Consider the following 22,710-nt stretch of genomic DNA (forward strand, 5'->3'; position numbering starts at 1 on the left):
CTTTAGATTAAAGAAAATAAGTAAAATTTTAGAATGAGTTCTCTAATTTCCATAGATATAAATTTCAGATTAAAAAATTTAAAATAATAACTAAATTTTAATTTTTATGCATGCATCAATAAAAAAAGTCAAATATACTAGAAAAATCAATCTGATTTAGCAATCTGATTTATACATTAAATTACTTAAACTTATTTTCTAAGTGGGATTTCACAATCGCATTTATTTTCATTATAATGCGTCATGTTTCGTATTTTCTTGACTGCAGTTAATACAAGCAGGCTGCTTATTTTTTGGCTGGTACTCTTCTCTCTTCTAAAACCTCATTTAATTATCCAAGTAAGGAAACATTTAATTTATTAAGGATGTAATACAGTTAAATAATTTTAAAAGAGCTCAAATAGTGTCACCTAAATAGGCGTACTATACAGTCCATGTCCGAATTATTGGACTCACCATAAGATTTTATGTAAAATCTTACTTATCAGGTGATACTACACAACTTTGTTTTTCTGTGACTGAAACCGGTTTGCACTTGTTTACGTTTTTATATCAATTGGTTAACAATGTAATGCAATACGTTAAAAATAAATACAAATAAGAAGTATATAAAAAAATCTCCTCCATAGAAGCCCATTACATGTATGTTTAAATAAAACAGTGTTGCATATGAATTCGTGCAAAGCAAGTAATTATTAAAAAACTACAGTGAGTCTAATAATTTGATCTATATGTTACAATATAATAATATAATACCTGACATAATAAATATTCCATATTTATGTNAATTTCTAAAAAAAAACAATTAAAATTTTTGGGAATCTTGAGGCAAAATTTGGAACGAAATTTATGTTTATAAAATAGAAGTAAAGTAGAATGCTTAATTTATTGTTGTTCTGCTAATAAAAGTCGGGTGCGATTAAAAAACAGATAATTTCCTTGTTATAGCAAATAAACATGAAAAGGAAGTTATAAAAATTGTTTTGCTTCTTATTACAGGTCTATAATTTTAAGTTTACTAAAAAACACTTCTTACTTGAGTCTTATAATGATGAAATAAAAGTATACTTGCTATTATTGTTTTTGTTTTTTTGCTTAAAAAATTGCTATGTAAGTAAACTATTAAAATTATATATTTCATGCCAATATTATTATAACGTATTACTTGCTGTTAGTTATTTAGTTCATGCATTTATTTAGAATTTAGTGGCTATTGACTTAGTGTATTTACTGTCATGATTTGCCGTAGCAGATCACTTTTACATTTGTCAATTTTTTAATGTATATAAAAATTCAAAATATATTTTCTATTATGTTCTCGTATTAACTTATAAATGACTCAGTTTAAATCTTCCAAAACTGTTTGGAATACCTTAAAATCAAAGGAAATTAAATCTTGCCTAAAAGATATTTAATTTGAAAAACCTCAAAAATTTTGAACCATAATACAAAATGCAAAAGATTATGAGAAACGAAATCTTGCCTGAAATATATTTAATTTGAAAAACCTCAAAAATTTTGAACCATAATACAAAATGCAAAAGATTATATGAAACGCAATCATGCCTGAAATATATTTAATTTGAAAAACCTCAAAAATGTTAAACCATAATACAAAATACAAAAGATAATGTGAAACGCAATCTTGCCTGAAATATATTTAATTTGAAAAACCTCAAAAATGTTAAACCATAATACAAAATACAAAAGATAATATGAAACGCAATCATGCCTGAAATATATTTAATTTGAAAAACCTCAAAAATGTTAAACCATAATACAAAATACAAAAGATAATGTGAAACGCAATCTTGCCTGAAATATATTTAATTTGAAAAACCTCAAAAATGTTAAACCATAATACAAAATACAAAAGATAATGTGAAACGCAATCTTACCTGAAATATATTTAATTTGAAAAACCACAAAAATGTTGAACCATAATACAAAATGCAGAAGATTGTGTGAAACGCAAAACTGAACATATTTTTGTAACTGTAGTTCATAATGTATTTTTCTGGACAAAGTATAAAATTATTTTTGAATCTTACTAAATTTTGAAACGAAAATGTTACGTTATCAGTGAGGCGCTTTTAACGTGTAATGTTCCAAAATTTAAAATTAATGTACTTAAAATTTAAAATTAATGAGAATTGAAACAAAATTACACTTTTCTTCTCGACAAAACGTATTTAAATAGCTTTGATTTTAACCTTAAAAAAAAGAAAGTTGACGTTATCGACCGAAAGCTAGATACGTACCCGGAAAAAAAATTCTAGTAAAATTACCGTACTGTATCATAATGACAATGACATTTATAGTAAAAAAAACATAACTTAAGACTAAAATATACCATATTTAAACCATTCATTTGGTAAATTTTTTACATATATGGTAAAAGTTCTGATTTCATTTTTACATATATGGTGAAATTCTGATTTTCAAAATCATAGTTCTTATTACCGCACATTTAGTGAAAAAATACAAAGCTAAAAAGTATATTTAACCGAATAAATGGTTTTTCTTCTATGCCCTTAAGTATCATGATAAAATTACCACTTTTACCAACTTTTATCCATAACATTCTATAATGAATTTTGCCAAAATTATTACCAAAACACTTTGGTAAAAATTACCGAGCTCTTTGGTTTTCCAGTTGAGTAGTTGTTAAATTTTAGAACATTAATTTTTTCATTTTAAATTTTTAGCTCTAAAATAATAAATTTGAATTGGTTGAACCGAATCTGAAATTTTAATTTTTGTAATTATATTGCTTTTAGAAAAAAAAATACATATTATTAATTTCATATTTTTTCAGCATGCTATCGCTTAAAAAAAAGAACAAGTACACGAAATTTTTACTTCTTTTCTTAGTACACTTTGAAAATTAATTTTTAATTATGACTTGAAAGTAAAAAAAATGGTTAAATTTTTAATCAAACTTTTAATACGCTTTGCATATCCCAAAATTTAAAATTAATCAACAATTTCAAAAAAATAACTTATTTTTTGTTAGAAACTTATTCAAATACTTTCCAATTTTGATTTGAAAATTAAAAAAAAAGTGTATATTATAAACCGAATGCTTGATGCGAGCTACCTTTAATAAAATTGAAAATAAATAAACAAGTAAATTAAATATTCGTTTTTTCTCTTGACAACGTATAAAAATATATTTGAATCTGTCTTGAAAATAAGAAAATAATATTATATAATCATCTGAATGCTTGAAACGTTCTGTGATTCACAAAATTCCAAACAGACTAGCATTTAAAAAGGGTTCATAAAATAGATTCATTAGAAAAACAAATTAGTGTGAGACTATACAGTTATAGAACCATCCCTAAATCGTTTCCATGAATCATTAGAATTAATCCCAAAATTTACATTTACTGTATTTTACTTATTATCTATCACTATTCCTTACGCTATTTTCATACTATTATTATACATAGTATATTTTTTAGATTATCTAGTACTGTCCCTTATTCTGTTCTTATACTAATAATATACATATTTTTCTAGTCTGCAGATTTTTTTACTAATATTATCTATTCTCCTATGAAACAGAGCACATATTAACTTTAGGTTAAAGAAAATAAGTAAAAATTTATAATGAGTTCTCCAATTTCCATAGATATAAATTTAAAAAAAATTTCAATAATAACTAAATTGTAATTTTTGAGAATGAATCAACAAAATAGTAAATGGGCAATTCCACGGAAGTGTCAACTTTTAAGTGAAATTTTTTTTTATGAATTGCATATTTTAATTTTAAAAATATGTTCAAAAATAGCCAAAGTCTACATATTGCAATTTTATTTTTGATAATTTTAAATTTTTTGAATCCGGCAGTATTCTAAAGTAATCACATGGCTGACAAGTGAATTGTTCATATTTGTGCTCAAATTGTTTTCTTGAAAAATACTTATGAAATAAAAGAATTGCATCTTTCTTTTGAAATATTTTGATAAAAATATGCATACAGAACAAAATTTAAACATTTTAAGTTTAATATAAAAAATAAAAGTAACTTCTTTTGCGTCATTCCGTCACATGTCTTAATAATGCATAAATTTCCTGAGAACGAAGATAAGATGTGACATTGGCAAGTTAGATATAAAACCTCTTCAGAGACAACCTAATTTTCAAACTGTTGAAATTTTTACTAATTCTTACATAAATATTAATCCTGTTTATCTGTTACATTCTGTTTATCATTTACATATTAATAAAACATTTTTTAAATGAAGGCTTTCTTCTACTAAACTTTTTGTCATTCCGTCACGGTCATTCCGTCACAGCAAATAGATGTTAATAACTGCTAGCCAACCTGAGGTTAATTTTCCAAATTCACATTTTACATTGCTTACACATTATACTAAAAGTATAAAATAGTTCAGAGAAATAATAGCTGCAAAATTCGCAGAAACTAAGAGTTCTAAGCGGCATGCCAAAAGCTTGGTTGCCAAAATGTCATTCCGTCACGCAAATAAAAAGTTTGTAAAATTAAAAGTAAAAAAGATAGAAAATCCTGCTTTTTTAGTTTATGAAGCGCATTATGTCAATAATAATGATATACGAGATCGTACATGAGAATTTTTTTTTTATTTGAAATTAGATACATAGAAACTTCAATTAATTGCTATTTTGCAAGTCAAAATGTCATTCCGTTATATATGGAATTGCCCAAATTAAATATACTAGAAAAAATCAATTTGATTTAGCAATCTGATTTTTACATTAAATTACTTAAACTTACTTTTTAAGTGGGCTCTTACAATCACATTTATTTTCATTATAATATGTTCTATTTTGTATTTTCTTGACTACAATTAATACAGGTATGCTACTTATTTTTCTGGTGCTATTCTTCTCTTCACTAAGACATCATTTAATTATCAAAGTAAAGAGAAATTTACTTCATTAAGGATGTATTACATACAGTTTAATAATTTTAAAAGAGCACAAATAGTGTCGCCTAAATAGGCATACTATACTGAATTATTAGGCGCACCATAAGGTTCTACGTAAAATCTTAATTACCAGGTGATACTACACAGCTTTATTGTTTTTCCGTAACAGAAACAGGTTTGCGCTTGCTCACGTTCGTATATCAATTGGTTAACATTGTAATGCAGTGCGTTAAAAATAAATACAAATAGGAAGTATATAAAAAAATCTCCTGCATAAAAGCCCATTACATGTATGTTTAAATATAACAGTGCTGCATGTAAATTCGTGCAAAGCAAGTAATTATTAAAAAACTGCAGTGAGTCAAATAATTTGATCTAATTATTACAATATAATAATATAATACCTGATGTAATAAATATTCTATATTTATATAATACATCGCCTCCTTTATCCATACTTCGAATTTATATTATATATCACATCATTTAACCAACTATTACCCGAATGAAAACAAGTGCAAACCGGTTTCAGTTCCGTAAAAACAATAAAACTGTACAGTATAGACTGATAATTAAGATTTTACTGAGAATCTAACAGTTCGTCGAATAAATTACTGTAGTCTCTGTTCCATAATGAAGTACTTTTTCCCGAGTCAAAACACAAAATAAAAAGGGAATATCGAAGAAAATTACAAACAAAAACGGCGAAGAAAACTCTGACTAATAGGGTACAAGAAACAGAGTCGAACTAGATAATTTAACTGAAGAGGAGCGCTAAAAAAGTGAATAGTTGAGGTAGGGTGATGACTTTAGATGTTGCAAGATGTAGAATTTATAAGAAAATAGATATCAAAAGATGTGTAAAAAAAAACATTCTTTTAGAAATTTGACTTTCAAATCTCGTAACAACAGCAGTTCTCATCATTTTCCCATCAAACTTCTTTTTTTTATTCCCTTTCTTTTTTATTATCTTGTTCGACTTTATTTTCTCTAATCTATTAATCAATCATATTTCTCTAGTAACTTGTTTGTAATTTTCTTTTATATCTCCGTGTTTCCTTCTCTCATTAAAAGCTCCAAGATTCAAGAAATTTCTTCATTCTAAAACTGAAACTACATCATATCTATTTTGATTACATAACTTGTGCTCTTTTTCCGTTGTTTAACTGCATAAAATAGCACTTAATCACTCCCTCACATTTTGCAATATCTTTTAAATTACTTCTTTTAATTAATGAATTGTTTTGAAAAATAATTTTAATTTTTGAAAGCAGTCGTCGATGAAAAAAATGAAGTGTTTAGTCAGAATTGTCATGCCATTTACCAATGCACCAATTTACTAATAAAAACTAATAGATTAATAAAAAGTATTAAAAACTCTCCTAATAAAACTTTCTGCTATTCAAAAACACACAAATGGAATAAGTGGAAGTCTAAGATCATAAATTGAGCGACTGCTTCCTAAACTCTAAGCTCGTTATAGTAATTGTTATTCATCTATTTACTTTTTATGAACAAACCTTCTTTTTCTGAATAGAAAATAGCTCATCACTTTTATTTCATGCCTGTAACGTGAAGCATTTCTATAATTCTGCAGCTAGAAAAAGTATCTGAGTATGGTCATTTCATCTGTGTTGAAATCACTTTATTTGATTATGGAAAATCGTACAAAATTAAATTTATTTACGGTTTAGCTGCATTTAATTTTATCTTGAAAAATTGAAGAAAAAAAATTTATATAGATTTCTTAAATTCTTCAAATAATGGACGGTAAGTGAACTCTTATTATTAAAAAAATTCTTATGTACATTAGTAGTTAATGCACAAGAAATGCATTTAAATTAGCATTGAGATTTTCTCTAATGCATAATTTGTATGCATAATGTAGTATGATGCATAATATGATGTATTTTTTGATGCATAATAAAGGCGAGATTTTTACTGACAATTCTGTAGATAAAAGCTATTTTAATATTTATTTCAAAAAGTACCGGCACTGAGGGTGCCCGTTCATTTTACCTTGAAAAAAAAAATTTCGGAACATGTTACTAAACAAAAAACATCGAACATGCTATAATAATGACCACAAGATTTGAGGTTTTCTCTGATGCATAATATAATATAATGCATAATGTGATGTATAATATAATGTATAATAAACGTGAGGTAATAAAAAATATTCAGATTTTTTACTGACAAATCTTCAGATAAAAGCTATTTAATTTTTATTTCAAAAAGTACCGGCACTGAGGGAGTCCGTACTTTTTACATTGAAATCCATTTTTTCGGAGCATGTTATGTAACTAAAAATCTAGCATACCGTAAGTTTTGCAACAATAATAACCGCAAAGTCACTGTATCACTTTAATTAAATAAATATTGCTGTAAAAATTATAGTATAATATTTTACGGTAAATTTTTTTTTTACCTTTAATCTATCCAAAGTGTCGGTACTTTGATCTGGAATTTAATACAACGTCCTCATGGCATAACAATGTCCTAATGGCTTAGATGTAGATAATCAGCAGCAAACAATAAGAACAAACACTTATGGCGAAATCCGTAATTAAAATTTAGTAAATTATCGCGGTAGCATAAATTTTTTAATTTTATTAAGTTTTCCTATTTCAAGATAACCCAGGAAAATTTACGAGTATACTAGCCATTTGCCTTTCTATCTCATTAACATGACTAAAATTAAACCAAATCACACATATTGATATTTCAGAGTTAAAAATAGTTTGTTTAAAAATAATTAGACATTCAATAAAAGTTTAGGATTTACAGTTATTGCGATGCAAAGATTTCTTCTTGAATATCTAATAAGTCATATTCATCGTACTTTATCCTTTGTATTCATATTCAATGACGTAATAATGGTTCTTCAGACTTACTATTTGGCATTAGTGACATGTATTAGGTGAGAAAAATGTATTTGCATTTGCCTTAAGCCTTACGTCACAATCGCTATGGCCTGATTGCAATTAGAACTATAATAGGTTAAATCGAAAATGCTTGAGACTTATTCAATTTTTTGCGCATAAGTAACCACTTTACCAGTACTACAAAGGTCGATTGCAATAAGCCTAAAAATATCAAGCTGTATGAAAAATACTGGAAATTTTCTAAATTAGTCTTGCTTTATACAAAAATANAATTGTTTTGAAAAATAATTTTAATTTTTGAAAGCAGTCGTCGATGAAAAAAATGAAGTGTTTAGTCAGAATTGTCATGCCATTTACCAATGCACCAATTTACTAATAAAAACTAATAGATTAATAAAAAGTATTAAAAACTCTCCTAATAAAACTTTCTGCTATTCAAAAACACACAAATGGAATAAGTGGAAGTCTAAGATCATAAATTGAGCGGCTGCTTCCTAAACTCTAAGCTCGTTATAGTAATTGTTATTCATCTATTTACTTTTTATGAACAAACCTTCTTTTTCTGAATAGAAAATAGCTTATCAGTTTTATTTCATGTCTGTAACGTGAAGCATATCTATCATTCTGCAGCTAGAAAAAGTACATAAGTATGGTCATTTTATCTGTGTTGAAATCACTTTATTTCATTATAGAAAATCATACAAAATTAAATTTAGCTGCATTCAATTTTATCTTGAAAAATTGAAAAAAAAAATTTATATTGATTTCTAAAATTCTTCAAATAATGGACGGTAAGTGAACTCTTATTATTAAAAGAATTTTCATGTACATTAATAGTTAATGCACAAGAAATGCATTTAAATTAATATTGAGATTTTCTCTGATGCATAATTTGTATGCATAATATAGTATGATGCATAATATGATGTATAATATGATACATAATAAAGGCGAGATTATCAAAAATGCTCAGATTTTTTACTGACAATTCTGTAGATAAAAGCTATTTTAATATTTATTTCAAAAAGTACCGCACTGAGTGTATCCGTACTTTTTACCTTGAAATCTATTTTTTCGGAACATTTTACTTAACAAAAAAATCTAACATTCGAGAATCTATGATCTACAAAAATCTATTATCGTAATTTTTGCAATAATAATGACCACGAAGTATTGAGACTTTCTCTGATGCATAGTTTTTATGCATAATATAATATGATGCATAATATGATGCATAATATAATGCACAATAAACGCGAGATAATAAAAAATGCTCTGATTTTTTACTGACAAATCTTTAGATAAAGGCTATTTTAATTTTATTTCAAAAAGTACCGGCACTGAGGGTATCCGTACTTTTTACCTTGAAATCCATTTTTTCGGAGCATATTACGCAACTAAAAATCTAACATACCGTAATTTTTGCAATAATAATGACCGCAAAGTCCCTGTATCACTTTAATTAAATAAATATTACTGTAAAAATTATAGTATAATATTTTACGGTAAAAATTTATTTTACCGTTGATCTACCCAAAGTGCCGGTACTTTGATCCGGAATTTAATACAACGTCCTCATGGCATAACAATGTCCTAATGGCTTAGTTGTAGATAATCAACAGCAAACAGTAAGAAAAATACTTATGGCGAAATCCGTAATTAAAATGTAGTAAATTATCGTGGTAGCATAAATTTTTTAATTTCATTAAGTTTTCCTATTTCCAGATAACCCAGGAAAATTAATGAGTTAACTAGCCTTTTGCCTTCCTATCTAATTGACATGACTAAAATTAAACCAAATCACACATATTGATATGTCAGAGTTAAAAATAGTTTGTTTAAAAATAATTAGACATTCAGTAAAAGTTTAGGTTTTATAGTTATTGCAATGCAATGATTGCTTCTTGAATATCTAATAAGTCATATTCATCTTACTTTATCCTTTGTATTCATATTCAAAGACGTAATAATGATTCTTCAGACTTACTATTTGGCATTAGCGACATGTATTAGGTAATAAAAATGTATTTGCATTTGCCTTAAGCCCTACGTCACAGTCGCTATGACCTGATTACAATTAATATTAAAATAATAGGTTGAATCGAAAATGATTGAAACTTATTCAATTTTTTGCGCATAAGTAACCACTTTACAGTACTACAAAGGTCGATTGCAATAAGCCTAAAAATATCAAGCTTTATGGAAAATTCTGGAGATTTTCTAAATTAGTCTTGCTTTATACAAAAATAACGACAATCTTTGTAAAGAGTAAGATTTTCTACTGACTTTCGAGTGATATACATCTCTTTAGTTCAGTGCCATAGCTATAGATATCTTTAGTTCATATGCATTACTAGTTGTATAAACCATATACATGCCAATGCGAACCAGCCTACCATACATGCCAAATACAAACAAGAAGTACCAACTATATCTGGAAATATATACTTCTTTTAAGTTTCTAAACTACAGTTGCTAAGTTAATTTTGTCAAATCTAGCTGTTATTGCTCTAGCTGGTCTTGTGTTTTTAATATTTTGTTTCAGTAAGTTTTTGTTTAAAATTTCGTGTTTATAATTTTTTTTTATTTAAAGTTATTTTTTGTTTAAGAAAATGGATTCATTTGCGCAAAGCAAAATGGAATCAAATGACTTATCAGAAAAACATGTAAAGTGTTATTTTGAAAACAATCGAACCTCGAGCTTTTAAAATCAACTGAGTGTGATTACTAAATATTAATGTATTGAACCAAATTTTCAGGTTAAGAAGTTTGCAATAAGAAATGTTTTGCAAACTAAATTTTAACTTTTTTTATGTTTATTAAAATAATAATTTCAATAAACTATTATTTAATCTAAGAAATTGTCTACAAGTAGTTGCGAAATTTGTAAAATTAATGAGAGAGCTTTGCATTTAGACTGTTGCAGATTAAGTAGAGAATTGGATGCAGGAATTTAGGAATATTCGTAGCGAGTAATAATAGCGAATTAGTTGAGTAATAATAGTTGAGCAGCATAATTTCTAACAAAAATATTTTTATTGTTAATATTAATTGTTAACCCCGACATATTTTTAAGCTTCTACCTAAACGTAGATCATAATGATCACCACCTGTCTTGTTCACTAAAAAACTAATTGCATTTTTTGAAGATGTGGTATATTTTCCACTATGTACAGTTATGATTGCAATTATTTATTTATTTATTACAAAAATGAGATTTCAGAAACTTTTTAACTTGGCACTTAAAAGTTTGTATTCATTTATATCGTCTCTATTGGTCGGGATAGCCTGGTCTGCAGGTTTTTTTTTAGCATATATATTAAGCAAATCAACTGCTTAATGAGGACCATCCATCAATATTGGCAGGTTCTCATCACGTCCAGGTCACCATTGGAGGGAATTTTATTAAAGACTATGTCAACCTTCATCCATCAAAAAGTACCTCTAGATGGAATCATGTTAACATGTGTTATATACTACTGAATTGGTATTTAATATTTATAGTGATAGTTACACCACATTTTCACGTTCTCTATGTAATGGTAATTGGTGCACCTTAAATCTGTCGGGTCACGAAGTTCTCCATGTTCCCATAACAAATCAATACCTCTGGGGGTACTTAATTGGAGATTGATCGTTCTCTGGTTCAAGTCAAAATAACGATCTCCGGACGAATGAATGGATGCATGAATGGGTCAGTCCTATTAACGGGTGTGACATGTAGGTATGACAGAAGTTAAATTCTTGCCCATAGATGGCGCCACTGGAAAACAAGAACAATCGCCCCCCCTAGCCTTAATAGCCGAGGACAGCAACAACAGCATCGTCTCCGTTCATTAACCCTGTTAATTCACTAAAATATTTTATCTTATGATAAGGTGAGAATAAAAGTGTGCTCAAAACTACCAGATTATGAAAACTTACCGTGTTTCTGGCTCTGTGGGAATATCAGCTCGGTCATTTTTACCGATGAGCTTTGGTAATGATTTTGGTAAAATTAACTATAAAATATGGTTTGATAATATGTGATAAAAATTGATAAATGGGGCAAAATTCGATATATTTATCTATAATATATATATAGATAATTTATATAAAGAATATATTTATATAAAGAATATCATAAATACCCTTTTAATTAGTTACATTTATTTTTCAATTTTCTATTTTTTTATTAAATATGTGAGCTAATAAGAAGAGCAATTTTTAAAAACCAGAATTTCCGGTAATCCATTTGCAATATGAACGGTAAAGTTACCAAATGAATGGTTTGAGTACCGCATATGGTTTCATTAACCAGAATTATGTTGTTTTTACCAGAAATATCCTTACCCTACAGTAAGGTAATTTTACCAGAATTGTTTTCTCCTTGTAACTGGCAAGTGTTTGAAATCAATCTGATTTTACAACAGATAAGCTACCATACATACTTGTTCAGGGTGTAGTGCTTTATTTTTATTTTTGAATTATTATATCCAATTACTATGGGTAGATTGTTTTTGAAATAACAAAAATTTTAAACGCAATAATAGTTCATGCAAATTAAATAGTTAGTTGATAAACAATAAATGTTTCAGAATAAATGAAAATGTTTAAAAAATATTGTCGATTATATTTGTTTTTTACTTTCACAGGTTTCAATGACTGCTGCGAATAGATCCAACATGTTCCAATGGCTCCTATTTCATTACCGAACCGTTTTATGCTTATATTATTATTCTGTTTATTAAGTTTTCTTCTATTCCACTGGTATTTAATTAGAAAATGTTTAAAAGACTTAAATAAGTCCTCCAATGAAGACGAAACAAGTCTTTGTAGTTGGATAGCAAGTTCAGTGCACTACCAGTATCAAAAAGCAATTGCTTTCATCAACGATTTAAAATTTCTTGAAGCTCATAATAAAGAAAAAGAATATACAAATAAAGATGAACTTATGCGAATAAATAATAAACTAGATCAGGAATACCTTATAGAACCAACTACAAAATTGAGTGCTTCGTCTGATCTGACTTTCTCTCAACAGAACGATGCGTTAACATATAATACCATAGTTAATTCACATCACAGCACAATTCTGAATCACATACTAACTAATCCCGTAATAGAATCTAAGAATGATTTTAGTGCAGCCATAGGGAATATTTATTTCGAGAAAAGCAATCCCATAAGTTATTTATTGTCTCAAATGAGTTTTGAAGTGCAAGATGTTAGCCAATTCGGAAGAAAGTCGGAGGAAATTTCTGACAAACAGACCTTGACAGACTATGATTACTTATCTGATACTGTGAAGAACCCTGCTTTTATAGTTGATACACCAAGCTGCAAGATTCCAAGATTTGATCCATGGGATCCATCAGTAATGGAATTAATTCATTTGTATGATCCTTTGATTTGCTCAGACCTACCATTATTTATGACTCCAGAACCAAATGGAATTGTTCATCTGAATGTTTCTGCTCTAGAGAAATATTACAACGCTACTCCTGGTGACATGGATTGCTTCTATTGGGCAATATTTCGAAAATATGAACCTGAACAAGTAAGGGAAGATGATTTTTATTACGTAAGTCGAGGAACATTACAATTTGATACACCTCTCGATGATGAGCATATACTAGCTAAATGTTACTTTAGTGACAGCTACGTCCACGAGCAGTTTTTACCACTTGTAAATCTCAAAGATAAGGTTGAAGAAGAAAAATCTAAAGTCAAGTCTTCTTCACCGTTGAATGTAATTCTTCTAGGTATAGACTCTGTATCAAATCTGAATTTTATTCGACATTTTCGAAAAACAAAAACGTTTTTGGAAAAAATGAAGTTTTTTGATATGAAAGGTTACACGAAGGTTGGAGATAACACATTTCCAAATTTGGTACCAATGCTAACAGGCCATTTTGTTGAATACTACTTCAATGAGTCGATGAAAGATACTTTCTTTTTTGATAATATAAGCCTGATATGGAAAGATTATGCCAAACATGGTTATAGAACTTTTTTTGCAGATGATTCACCATATAACGGCATATTTAACTATTTCAAGAGAGGTTTCTTTGATCCTCCAACAGATTACTATTACAGACCTTTAGCGCTAGCGATTGATCATTCTGAGTTGAGACTGAAAGCCAAACATTATGAGGCGCATTGCTTAAACTCTGAATTAGAAACTGATCTCATGTATGACTACTTAAAGAATTTTGTAAAAACCATGGACAAGAGGCCTTATTTTGCATTTTGTATGGTATCTGTTCTTACGCACGATATTTCCAATTACGCCAGCTATGCCGATGCCCCTGCAGAAAGAATACTTACAGAACTTGAGAAAGTAGGAGCCCTTAACAACAGTGCTGTAGTTATATTTAGCGACCATGGCATAAGATACGGCGAAATAAGAGAAACTTACATAGGAAAATTCGAAGAAAGAATGCCATTTATGTACATATATTTTCCTAAATGGTTCTTAAATCAATATCCTAATGCGGAAAAGAGCCTTAGCATTAATCAGCATAGATTAATCACTTTATTTGATATTCATTCTACCATGAAGCACCTGTTAAACTTCAATAATTATATGGTCGAAGAAACGAACGAGCTAGGCTTAAGCCTCCTGAATGAAATTCCAGAAAGCAGAACTTGTGAAGAAGCTTCCATATCAAAACACTTTTGTCCTTGCAACGCATTTACTGAAGTATCTATTGATGATCCTGTTGCTGTTCTTGCTTCACAAGCAATTGTCAAACATATAAATGAACTATTGCACCATAATATGGAAGTTTGCGAAACGTTGGAACTGAAGGAAATAAAAGACGCTCGCAAAAGTCAAGCGAATGAAGAGTTACTAAAAGATAAAGGTTATGTTAGCGAACATGGATATCAATTTATTATTTTAAGTCCTAAAATTACACCTCTTAGTGAATATCAAATTACTTTAAGTGTTCAGCCTGGAGGTGGCATTTTTGAAGGAACTGTACGATATGATCCGAACAACGATATTACCAGCGTGATGGATATTAGTAGAATAAATCAGTACGGTTCGCAATCATGGTGCATAGATAGCCCTAAACTCAAGTTGTACTGCTATTGTAAGCAACAAATTGGATAAAGTTCAAACGAATGAAAATGCTAACTCCGTGCTTTATGTGAATGAAACCTGAAAAACTCACAAATTTTGAGATATTACCTATAACTTTGATTCTATAATGGAGAACCTTTTACAGAGTCGAAACAAAACGGAGAATCAAAGTTGCAAAAATCAGAGATGCAGTAGTAAATTGTAAGCAAGTTACAACACGAATGAAAGGGTGTTGATACATTGGTTAGGGAAAACACGAGATAATCTCACTAGTGAAAGAATATTAGATAAACTGCTAAGAGTTGGAAGTAAGGTGAGAACCTCAGATCTTAAAATTTTGAAGAAAAAAATTCCAAAGGAATGGGAATATTTAAAAAGAATGGGAAAACTGAAACAATTATTAACTAAATTGCATAAAATTTCTAAAAATGTGATTCCTGAAGAGTAGTGTTGAATGAGTTTAGCAGAATAACTCAACCTATCAAAATCATAAGAAGTCGCCCAGCTACGTAGAGAAATGGACAATTGTTAAATAGCTAAATCTTAAACATAGCTTTCATGCTCTTAAATTTAAACGAATAATGTTCTTCCACTTGATTTCAAAGTTAATCAATTCTGACTTTCATGACTGGACCTTTATAGCTGGCCCTTTGTAGCTGACCTTCATAGTTAATCTTTAAAACTGACCTTCATAGCTGGACTTTCAATCATTGGTTGAAGTTTTCTTCTGATAAAATCATTCAGTACTGCTCCTCGGTTACTGACCTGTATTTTTACATGACCTGAATTTTGATTTTGTAAAATTTTAATAATTCAGTAAATGACTTACTATAATTATAAAGAAATTATTATAATTATAAGGAAAATTTAACGGTAACTACTAGCCATAGGGGGAGATTAAAAAATTGCCTGGTACTTGCTACCTAATCGACACTTATTTTGTTGAAAATGCACTCAATAAGTACTTTATTATTATTATTTTAATTAAATGTGAGATTTTTCTGCATTTTTTTTATTTCCTGAATTTAATTTTTGAAAATTTAAATTTTTGAAGTGGCACACTAATTAACCAGATATAATAAATCGCAGCCTAACTGGCACACAAATCGAAAAAGGTTCGCCATCTCTGATTTAAATCTCATTTATTAACGGTTTTAATATAACTCTGAACATTCTATTGTACACCTGAACCATTTATGCAATAATTATGAAACACTTAAGCTCTATGTAGTTTCTTGTCCAAGTCAAGAACTTGTTTTACATCAATTTCATATTATGTATTTAGGAGTTGTGCAAAATAAAATTTCCTAAAATCACATAAACGTGCCTTCGTGTCTGCTGTTACAAAATGATATAAGTTTTTTCTCATTAACAATTTCAAGTAAAATGTAAGAGTATTAAAAAGTAAGTAAACCATATATTGAACTATATAGACAGTTAAATGTATTTAAACCATTGCATATTTTACACGCATTTGATATTTAACTGTAGTAGGAAGTACGTTTCCCAACTCCCCATAATAAAAACAAAACATAATTACCAGCGTGTTTAGCTGCAGAAGATTCTGCAATATTTCATCTATTTAATAATAAACTCCCTGAATTTATTAAACTAATTATACCGTGGTTCAAATAATATCATTAAAGCAGTGAAGTTTACTAACATGAGAGTCTATCGCCTCAGAATGGAGTCATTGTATCACAACTAGCTGTACTTTTGTCAGCAAATGATGCCTTTATGATGAGAAAATGAGAATTTCTTTATGTGCAAGAACCATGAATGTCCTTTTTGGGCAAGAACCATGAATGCCCAAGGTCAAGTCTCCATTGCAAGAACAGGTGAATTATGTCTCTTAGAGGACGGCAGTATGGATAGTCAAACAATACCTTGTAAGGCTTCTGTGGCCTATAGCAAATTCTGCACTTCAACAACGAAATTTCTGCAATAAGAAGTAATTTCCACTTGCTTTTGCGCATGAAATTCTGGATGCGTTTCGTATTTTCACTCGAAAATAAAACAGGTATTGATAATAATAATTGCGCACATTTCCAGATGGGTAATCATTAGTTCAAAAGTTTCCACCATGCATTGAAGTTGCCACCATGCAAAAGAACCACATTGCAATGTGGTTCATTTTTCCCCCCATCTGTACATTAGGAGCGGTTTTCAGGGTACCTCTTGAATCTAGTAAAAATTGAGCTGATATTCAATATAAACCTTCATCACAGCACAGAAAAATTACCCTTTGACTATTAGAAAAGAATATGTAGTGTAAGTGACGGGACTTCAAAAAAATTTCTGGAGGTTTCTTGCGTTCACTGCATATATTAGGGGGACAGGAAAGTAATGTCGTTTCGGTGCATTTGATATTTGTTATCAAGATTTTATTTTTAATCAATAATTCACCCTCGTTAGCAACAACCTTTCAATGCCGGATCAAAGCAAAAATGAATCGAAAAAAAATTTATTGTTTTTTTAGACTAACGAATATTGAATGCGACGAAACGACATTACTTTCCGGTCCCCCTAATACATGAAAACCTAAATGTTCACCAAAATTACCACCTATAGACTTCAAACTTGGCCACATTTATTTTACCACATTTGTTGTAACTTATACAATACGCAGAACTGCAAATCTATGAACGATTTAGGGGGGAAACCAAAGGAAACCAAAATTTAATGTCAATATTCCCTTTTTAATGTAGCATCTGAACTTTCTATTTTTCAAGTTTTCCTCATATTTTTCCTCATACATAATGGCCTATATTTTCCCTAAATACTTACCTATTTTCCGAATTTGTAAGAAATATTCTTGTAACATACCAGAACACCAGATCAGGCCACAAAAATATAGACGAAATAGTAGACGTAATAAGGATCCGATTTGTAACCTCAATATTCCCCTTCATGATGAAAACATCGAAATCTAAAGAAATTTCCGAAGATTTATTATTTTTTTCTGCGTATGTACGTGAATGCCTTCATGCGTATGTACATGAATGCCTATATCTGTCCTTAAATATTCACCCATATTTTTCAAACTTGGTCGCATTTATTATTACAATATACCTATGCACCACCCCAAACCACAAAATTATTAATGAATTAGGACAGCACAAATGAAATCTAAATTTAACGCCACTATTCCCTTTATAATGTATCATCTGAATTTTTCAAGTTTTTCTCTGATGTTTTGCTGATACATTAAGTTCTAAATTTTCCGTAAATATTAACCTGTTGTTTTCAAACTAAGTCACGTGTCTTATTGCAATAAATTAAAACAAATTAGGGTGACATAAGGTGATATCGCATTGAAACTTCAATATTTCTCTTTATAGTGAAAACGTCGTGATCTTATATTCAACTATCGAATTCGTCACAAACTAAACTATTTGGCACAAAACTTATAATTAGAGCCCGGATTTTGATGACCTAAAAAATCTCAACTAATGCCCTTAAAAAGTGCAAAAAATGCCCTTAAAAAGGGCAAAAAATGCCCTTAAAAATGCAAAAATTGCGCAAAAAATGCCTTAAATAAAGTAAAAATATTGAATTAAAAAAATGTTTTGCTCTTTAAAATTATTATGAGTCATTTAAAAAATATAAAGCAATGCAATACTTGTTCTACGTTCATTAAAGTTTGAAAAATATGTTTTATATCCTAAAATAACAAAAAAAGGAAAATATATTGACACCAAAATATTTTTATTTTGTATAGAAACTTTAATGGATATAACAACTTCCATCTCATAATATTACTAAATATCAGAATTACATTGGATTATTAAATGTTTTTTGATAATTTGAAATGTAAACGAGCGTCTCTTGTCTGAAAGTAAATTTTCATTCCTGCAGAAGCTTCTTTCAACGTCTACTGATGTTATAGGTGCGTACTTGAAAAAGACGGTCTCACTTACTGACAATTCTTCTTCAATTTGAAAAGATTTTGCTTCACCTGTTAATATTCTATAGATTTTCTTCATTGTTTGGAAGCCAGTGTAATAATGAAAATTGATAAAAAATAATAAAAATTGGAAAAAATTAACAAAAAACTTTAAAAAATGCATTAAAATGCAAAATACGCCCCAAAATTTAAAGAAAAATGCCCTATAAATCTAAAAAAATGCTCTAAAAGACAAAAAATGTCCAAAAATGCAAAAAATGCGAAAAAATGCAAATGTCATCAAAATCCGGGCCTTACTTATAATTTTAAGTCTATTATTAATTATTATTAGTCTATTGTTAATTATTATTAATAAACGAATAAAATTCCGTCTTCAAGCTAAAGATTATCAAAATAATTTGGAGATCAAAATAATCAAAATATCAGATTATCAAAATAATTTTTTGTCAGTATATCCGCTAATTTTATTTATTAACTTGGAGTTCCGCCATAAGATGCTCGATCATTTAGGGCTCCGTAGCTATAAAAAATTGCGAACATCTTGCCTATATTGTCTCTAAATATTAACCCATAACTCTCAAACTTGATAAGACATATTGTTATAACGGATCACACCACCACACCAAGCCACAAAATCGTAAGGGAATTAGGAGGAGCATAAGTTGGCCGAATTATAACATCAATATTCCCTTTTTCAAAGTAAACTTACTTATGAACTTTGTTTTGTGAAAACTAGAAGTAAAAATATTCGATATTTGAAATTCCAAAGGAAGAAGTATGATCCTAGTTTCATCTTTGCTTACTTCCTATTTAATTACACAATATTTGACTTTCTTCTGCTTTAATATTAATATTCTTCTCTGTATGACGCTCGCCAACATCAGTAATTGCTACGCAGTGATCATTGTTTACTTCTCATTAACCGTAAATATTTCCCACTAAAATACTAAACATTTTGGTTTCAAAATATACAATTATTGTAGTTTTATGTAAGAACATTTTACCTAGGAACAATCGTAACTAAATACACGATTACCTACATTTGACAAACAATCATTTGTACTTACAAGCAACTGTACAAAAATTAACCCAAGGAATATAGATTGTGGGACTCAATTAGAAGAAATAAATGCAAAGTAGCAATACTCGTTGAAGATATTTATAACAATTGAAATAGGAAATGGTATTCGCTCTTCAACTCTGTATTTATATTCCTGTGACCTGTAGAGCGGCCAGAAAGGCATCTTTTTCAGCAAGTTAAACAATTAGTAATTCTCGACCAAATTATCCAATGTTGCAATTTTTTATTCCATCGTATTTCTTGTACACTTTTCCACGCACGTTAGTAATTTCAAATTTCGATGTGGTATAATTTTTACGAAGCAAAACAAAATGTAATTTTAAGTTGAACACCCAAACAGGGGTGGAGCTGAAGTCTTACGATTTTTTAATATAGAGAGAAATGACTATCTTATTTTCCTGTTTCCTAAAGGTAAATAAAAACATTTTGAAAACAGTTTTGTTAAAAATACCTCAAAATATATGTCATATTGGTTTTTCATATGCTTTTTGAGAATTTGTGGCATTACATTACATAATATATGCTTAAATAAATTAAGAGGCCTGCTCTTGAAAGAAAAAATAAACAGCCTTGATTATTAAGACTTCCCAAATGTATTTTTATTGCATTTGGAGCATTTTACGAGTTTTTGAACGCTCGAAAAAACGCTTTGAAGAACTTTAATGAACAAAATCGCTGTTAAATTGAAACCAAAAGTTAAACCATTCTTATGTGCACACATACCGACCGGACTGTGTAGAGGTCAGTGAACTAGCCTTACATCAGAAATATCCTGGTTCCAATCCAGGACAAGGCATGAATGTTCTTTCATTCTCTGTCCTTACTGTAGGAGCAATGTTGGCTCACCTAATATGGTACCCCTAAGAGAGTGATTAACAAATCTGCCCTAATATGTCTCAATTGACGAATGTCAACCCAGATAGGCATTGGAAAATATATATATACTATACACACATTAAACAAAAAAATTTTTTATAACTTTTAATCTAGAGATCAGATTTTTCATTCATTATACTTCTTCATAATACTATTTCATTCATTATACTTCATACACTATGATTCTTCTTATGCTTTGAGTCTAATTTTACAAATGCTAACTAATTTGCGTAAACTTTTTTTATGTTACTAAATAAGATACAAAAGTTTTTTTTTCCTAAATAAACATATCTTTTTCTCCACTGATTGGGTTTTTAGGTTCTTATGAAAAAAAGAAGAAGCAGCGTCATACCGAAATTGGGAAAGTAATCGGAGAGTAATCAGATGTTCGGACCACTTTTATATTAATTTTATCCCTTATGTATTTCAGTATATCTCTAGGATTTAATAAAGGGATCAAAAATTATGTGTACGCAATCAGATCCCTGCAATTTAGCTCATGGTTGCGTCTAATCGCATGGTTGGGCATAGTGACTTAGCTTTACAGGCGTAATTTTCGGATCAGATTGCATTGAATACCAGCAATCAACGTCACGCGTGCGTAGCGAACCAGATTGGCTGACCCACGCGTGACGTTGATTGCAAGTATCCTCTTAGTTTTAATTTTCGGATCAGATTGCATTGAATACCAGCAATCAACGTCACGCGTGTGTTGCGAACCTGATTGACTATCCCAAGCGTAACGACGCCTTCAAGCATCCAACTATAAAACTCATTCGTTGAAATGCAATTTCATGCAAAATCAAACAGTTTAGGATAATATCGTTATGTTACATTAATAATTATCAAAAATATTTCCCAGTTTTGCTAAATTTTAAATCTTTAAATGCAAAATTGGAACGAAATCGGTAAAATAGTTTTTAAATATTAATATGTCAAAAAAGTAGTCTTTTTAAATAAAAATTGCATTTATTTTTTTAAGAGAAAAATCTCTTTAACAAGCAAGTTGGAGTGTTTAAATTATCTTGGACAATTTACGCAAGATTATTCTTATGATTATTAAATGATCATAAAAAATGATTTATTGAAAGAAACATAACTTATTAAATTGCATTATAATATCTAAAGAAGATTAAAGAAACGGAAAAAGCAATATTTTAACCTAAATCACGTTAAAATGGATTATTAATGTATGTTTATAGTATCTTTATTTTATGATCACGGCTGTTTTATCCAAAGAAAAATAACTATCTCTTGTTTTCGAGAAGATTTTATAGAATGATAAGTATTAGAATGATAAGGAAAGAGATATTCTTGGTGAATAAAAGTATTATTTCTAAAGATTTATATTATTTAAAATGAGTTTCACTGAAAGACCTGTGAAAAAAGAAATTTTGCGAAGTTCTTGACATATGAAAAGCATTATTCTTCTCAATTAAAGGTAAGACACAATGTAAAATTATCCTTAGTTCTATATAAATATATTGTAAAAAATTCCGGATGAAATTACGGTATAAAGTACCAGCACTTTGATTGCATCATCCATAAAAATCATTTTTACCGCAAAATATTATACCGCATAATTTTTACTGTAATATTTGTTTAATTAGATTAATTCAGTGTTTTTACGGCAATTATTGCTGTAAACGATTAATCAGATTTTTGATTTCGTAACATGTTCCGGTAAAACGTGACGGTACCCTGAATGCCGGAATTTTTTGCAGTATAAAAAAAGGTAATATGTCCATAAAATGTAGAATAGCTGTTTTTTTTATAAACTCATTCATTTTAAGCATTGATGCATTATTAAGCTAAAACTGAAACATTCATGCAAAAAAAAAAAAAAAAGAATTTTAGTTTTCATGAAAATTTTTTTTAAAACAATGATTCATTAAACGAATTATTCTTATATCGTTATTTATGCAGTTCATTCAATCTAAAGGTGAAAAAAATAAGCAACAAATATTTGACTTTCT

General features: G+C 28.9%; 2 protein-coding genes across 4 annotated transcripts in view; both read left to right on the plus strand.

Annotated features, from left to right (window-relative positions):
• The first annotated feature begins 1,091 nt into the window (after positions 1-1,091).
• Positions 1,092-15,208, plus strand: LOC107456205 (uncharacterized). 3 transcript variants are annotated; one of them, XM_071186483.1, is made up of 2 exons: positions 1,092-1,110; positions 12,436-15,208. In XM_071186483.1, the coding sequence occupies exon 2, from the start codon at positions 12,474-12,476 to the stop codon at positions 14,898-14,900; it is 2,427 nt and encodes an 808-aa protein (XP_071042584.1). In that variant the 5' UTR covers positions 1,092-1,110; positions 12,436-12,473; the 3' UTR covers positions 14,901-15,208. The 3 variants fall into 3 exon arrangements, with proteins under 3 accessions (XP_071042584.1, XP_015929492.2, XP_042905681.1); XM_016074006.3 differs by lacking the exon at positions 1,092-1,110 and adding an exon at positions 6,394-6,686; XM_043049747.2 differs by lacking the exon at positions 1,092-1,110 and adding an exon at positions 8,392-8,592.
• A 6,775-nt stretch (positions 15,209-21,983) lies between these two features.
• LOC107456209 (uncharacterized) overlaps positions 21,984-22,710 on the plus strand; it is a 15,906-nt gene continuing 15,179 nt past the window's right edge. The window contains exon 1 of the mRNA XM_071187132.1: positions 21,984-22,175. The gene's annotated coding sequence lies outside the window, so the exon portion shown is untranslated. The remainder of the gene's footprint in view (positions 22,176-22,710) is intronic.

This window comes from Parasteatoda tepidariorum, chromosome 10 (assembly GCF_043381705.1).
Source record: "Parasteatoda tepidariorum isolate YZ-2023 chromosome 10, CAS_Ptep_4.0, whole genome shotgun sequence".
Lineage (NCBI taxonomy): Eukaryota > Metazoa > Arthropoda > Arachnida > Araneae > Theridiidae > Parasteatoda > Parasteatoda tepidariorum.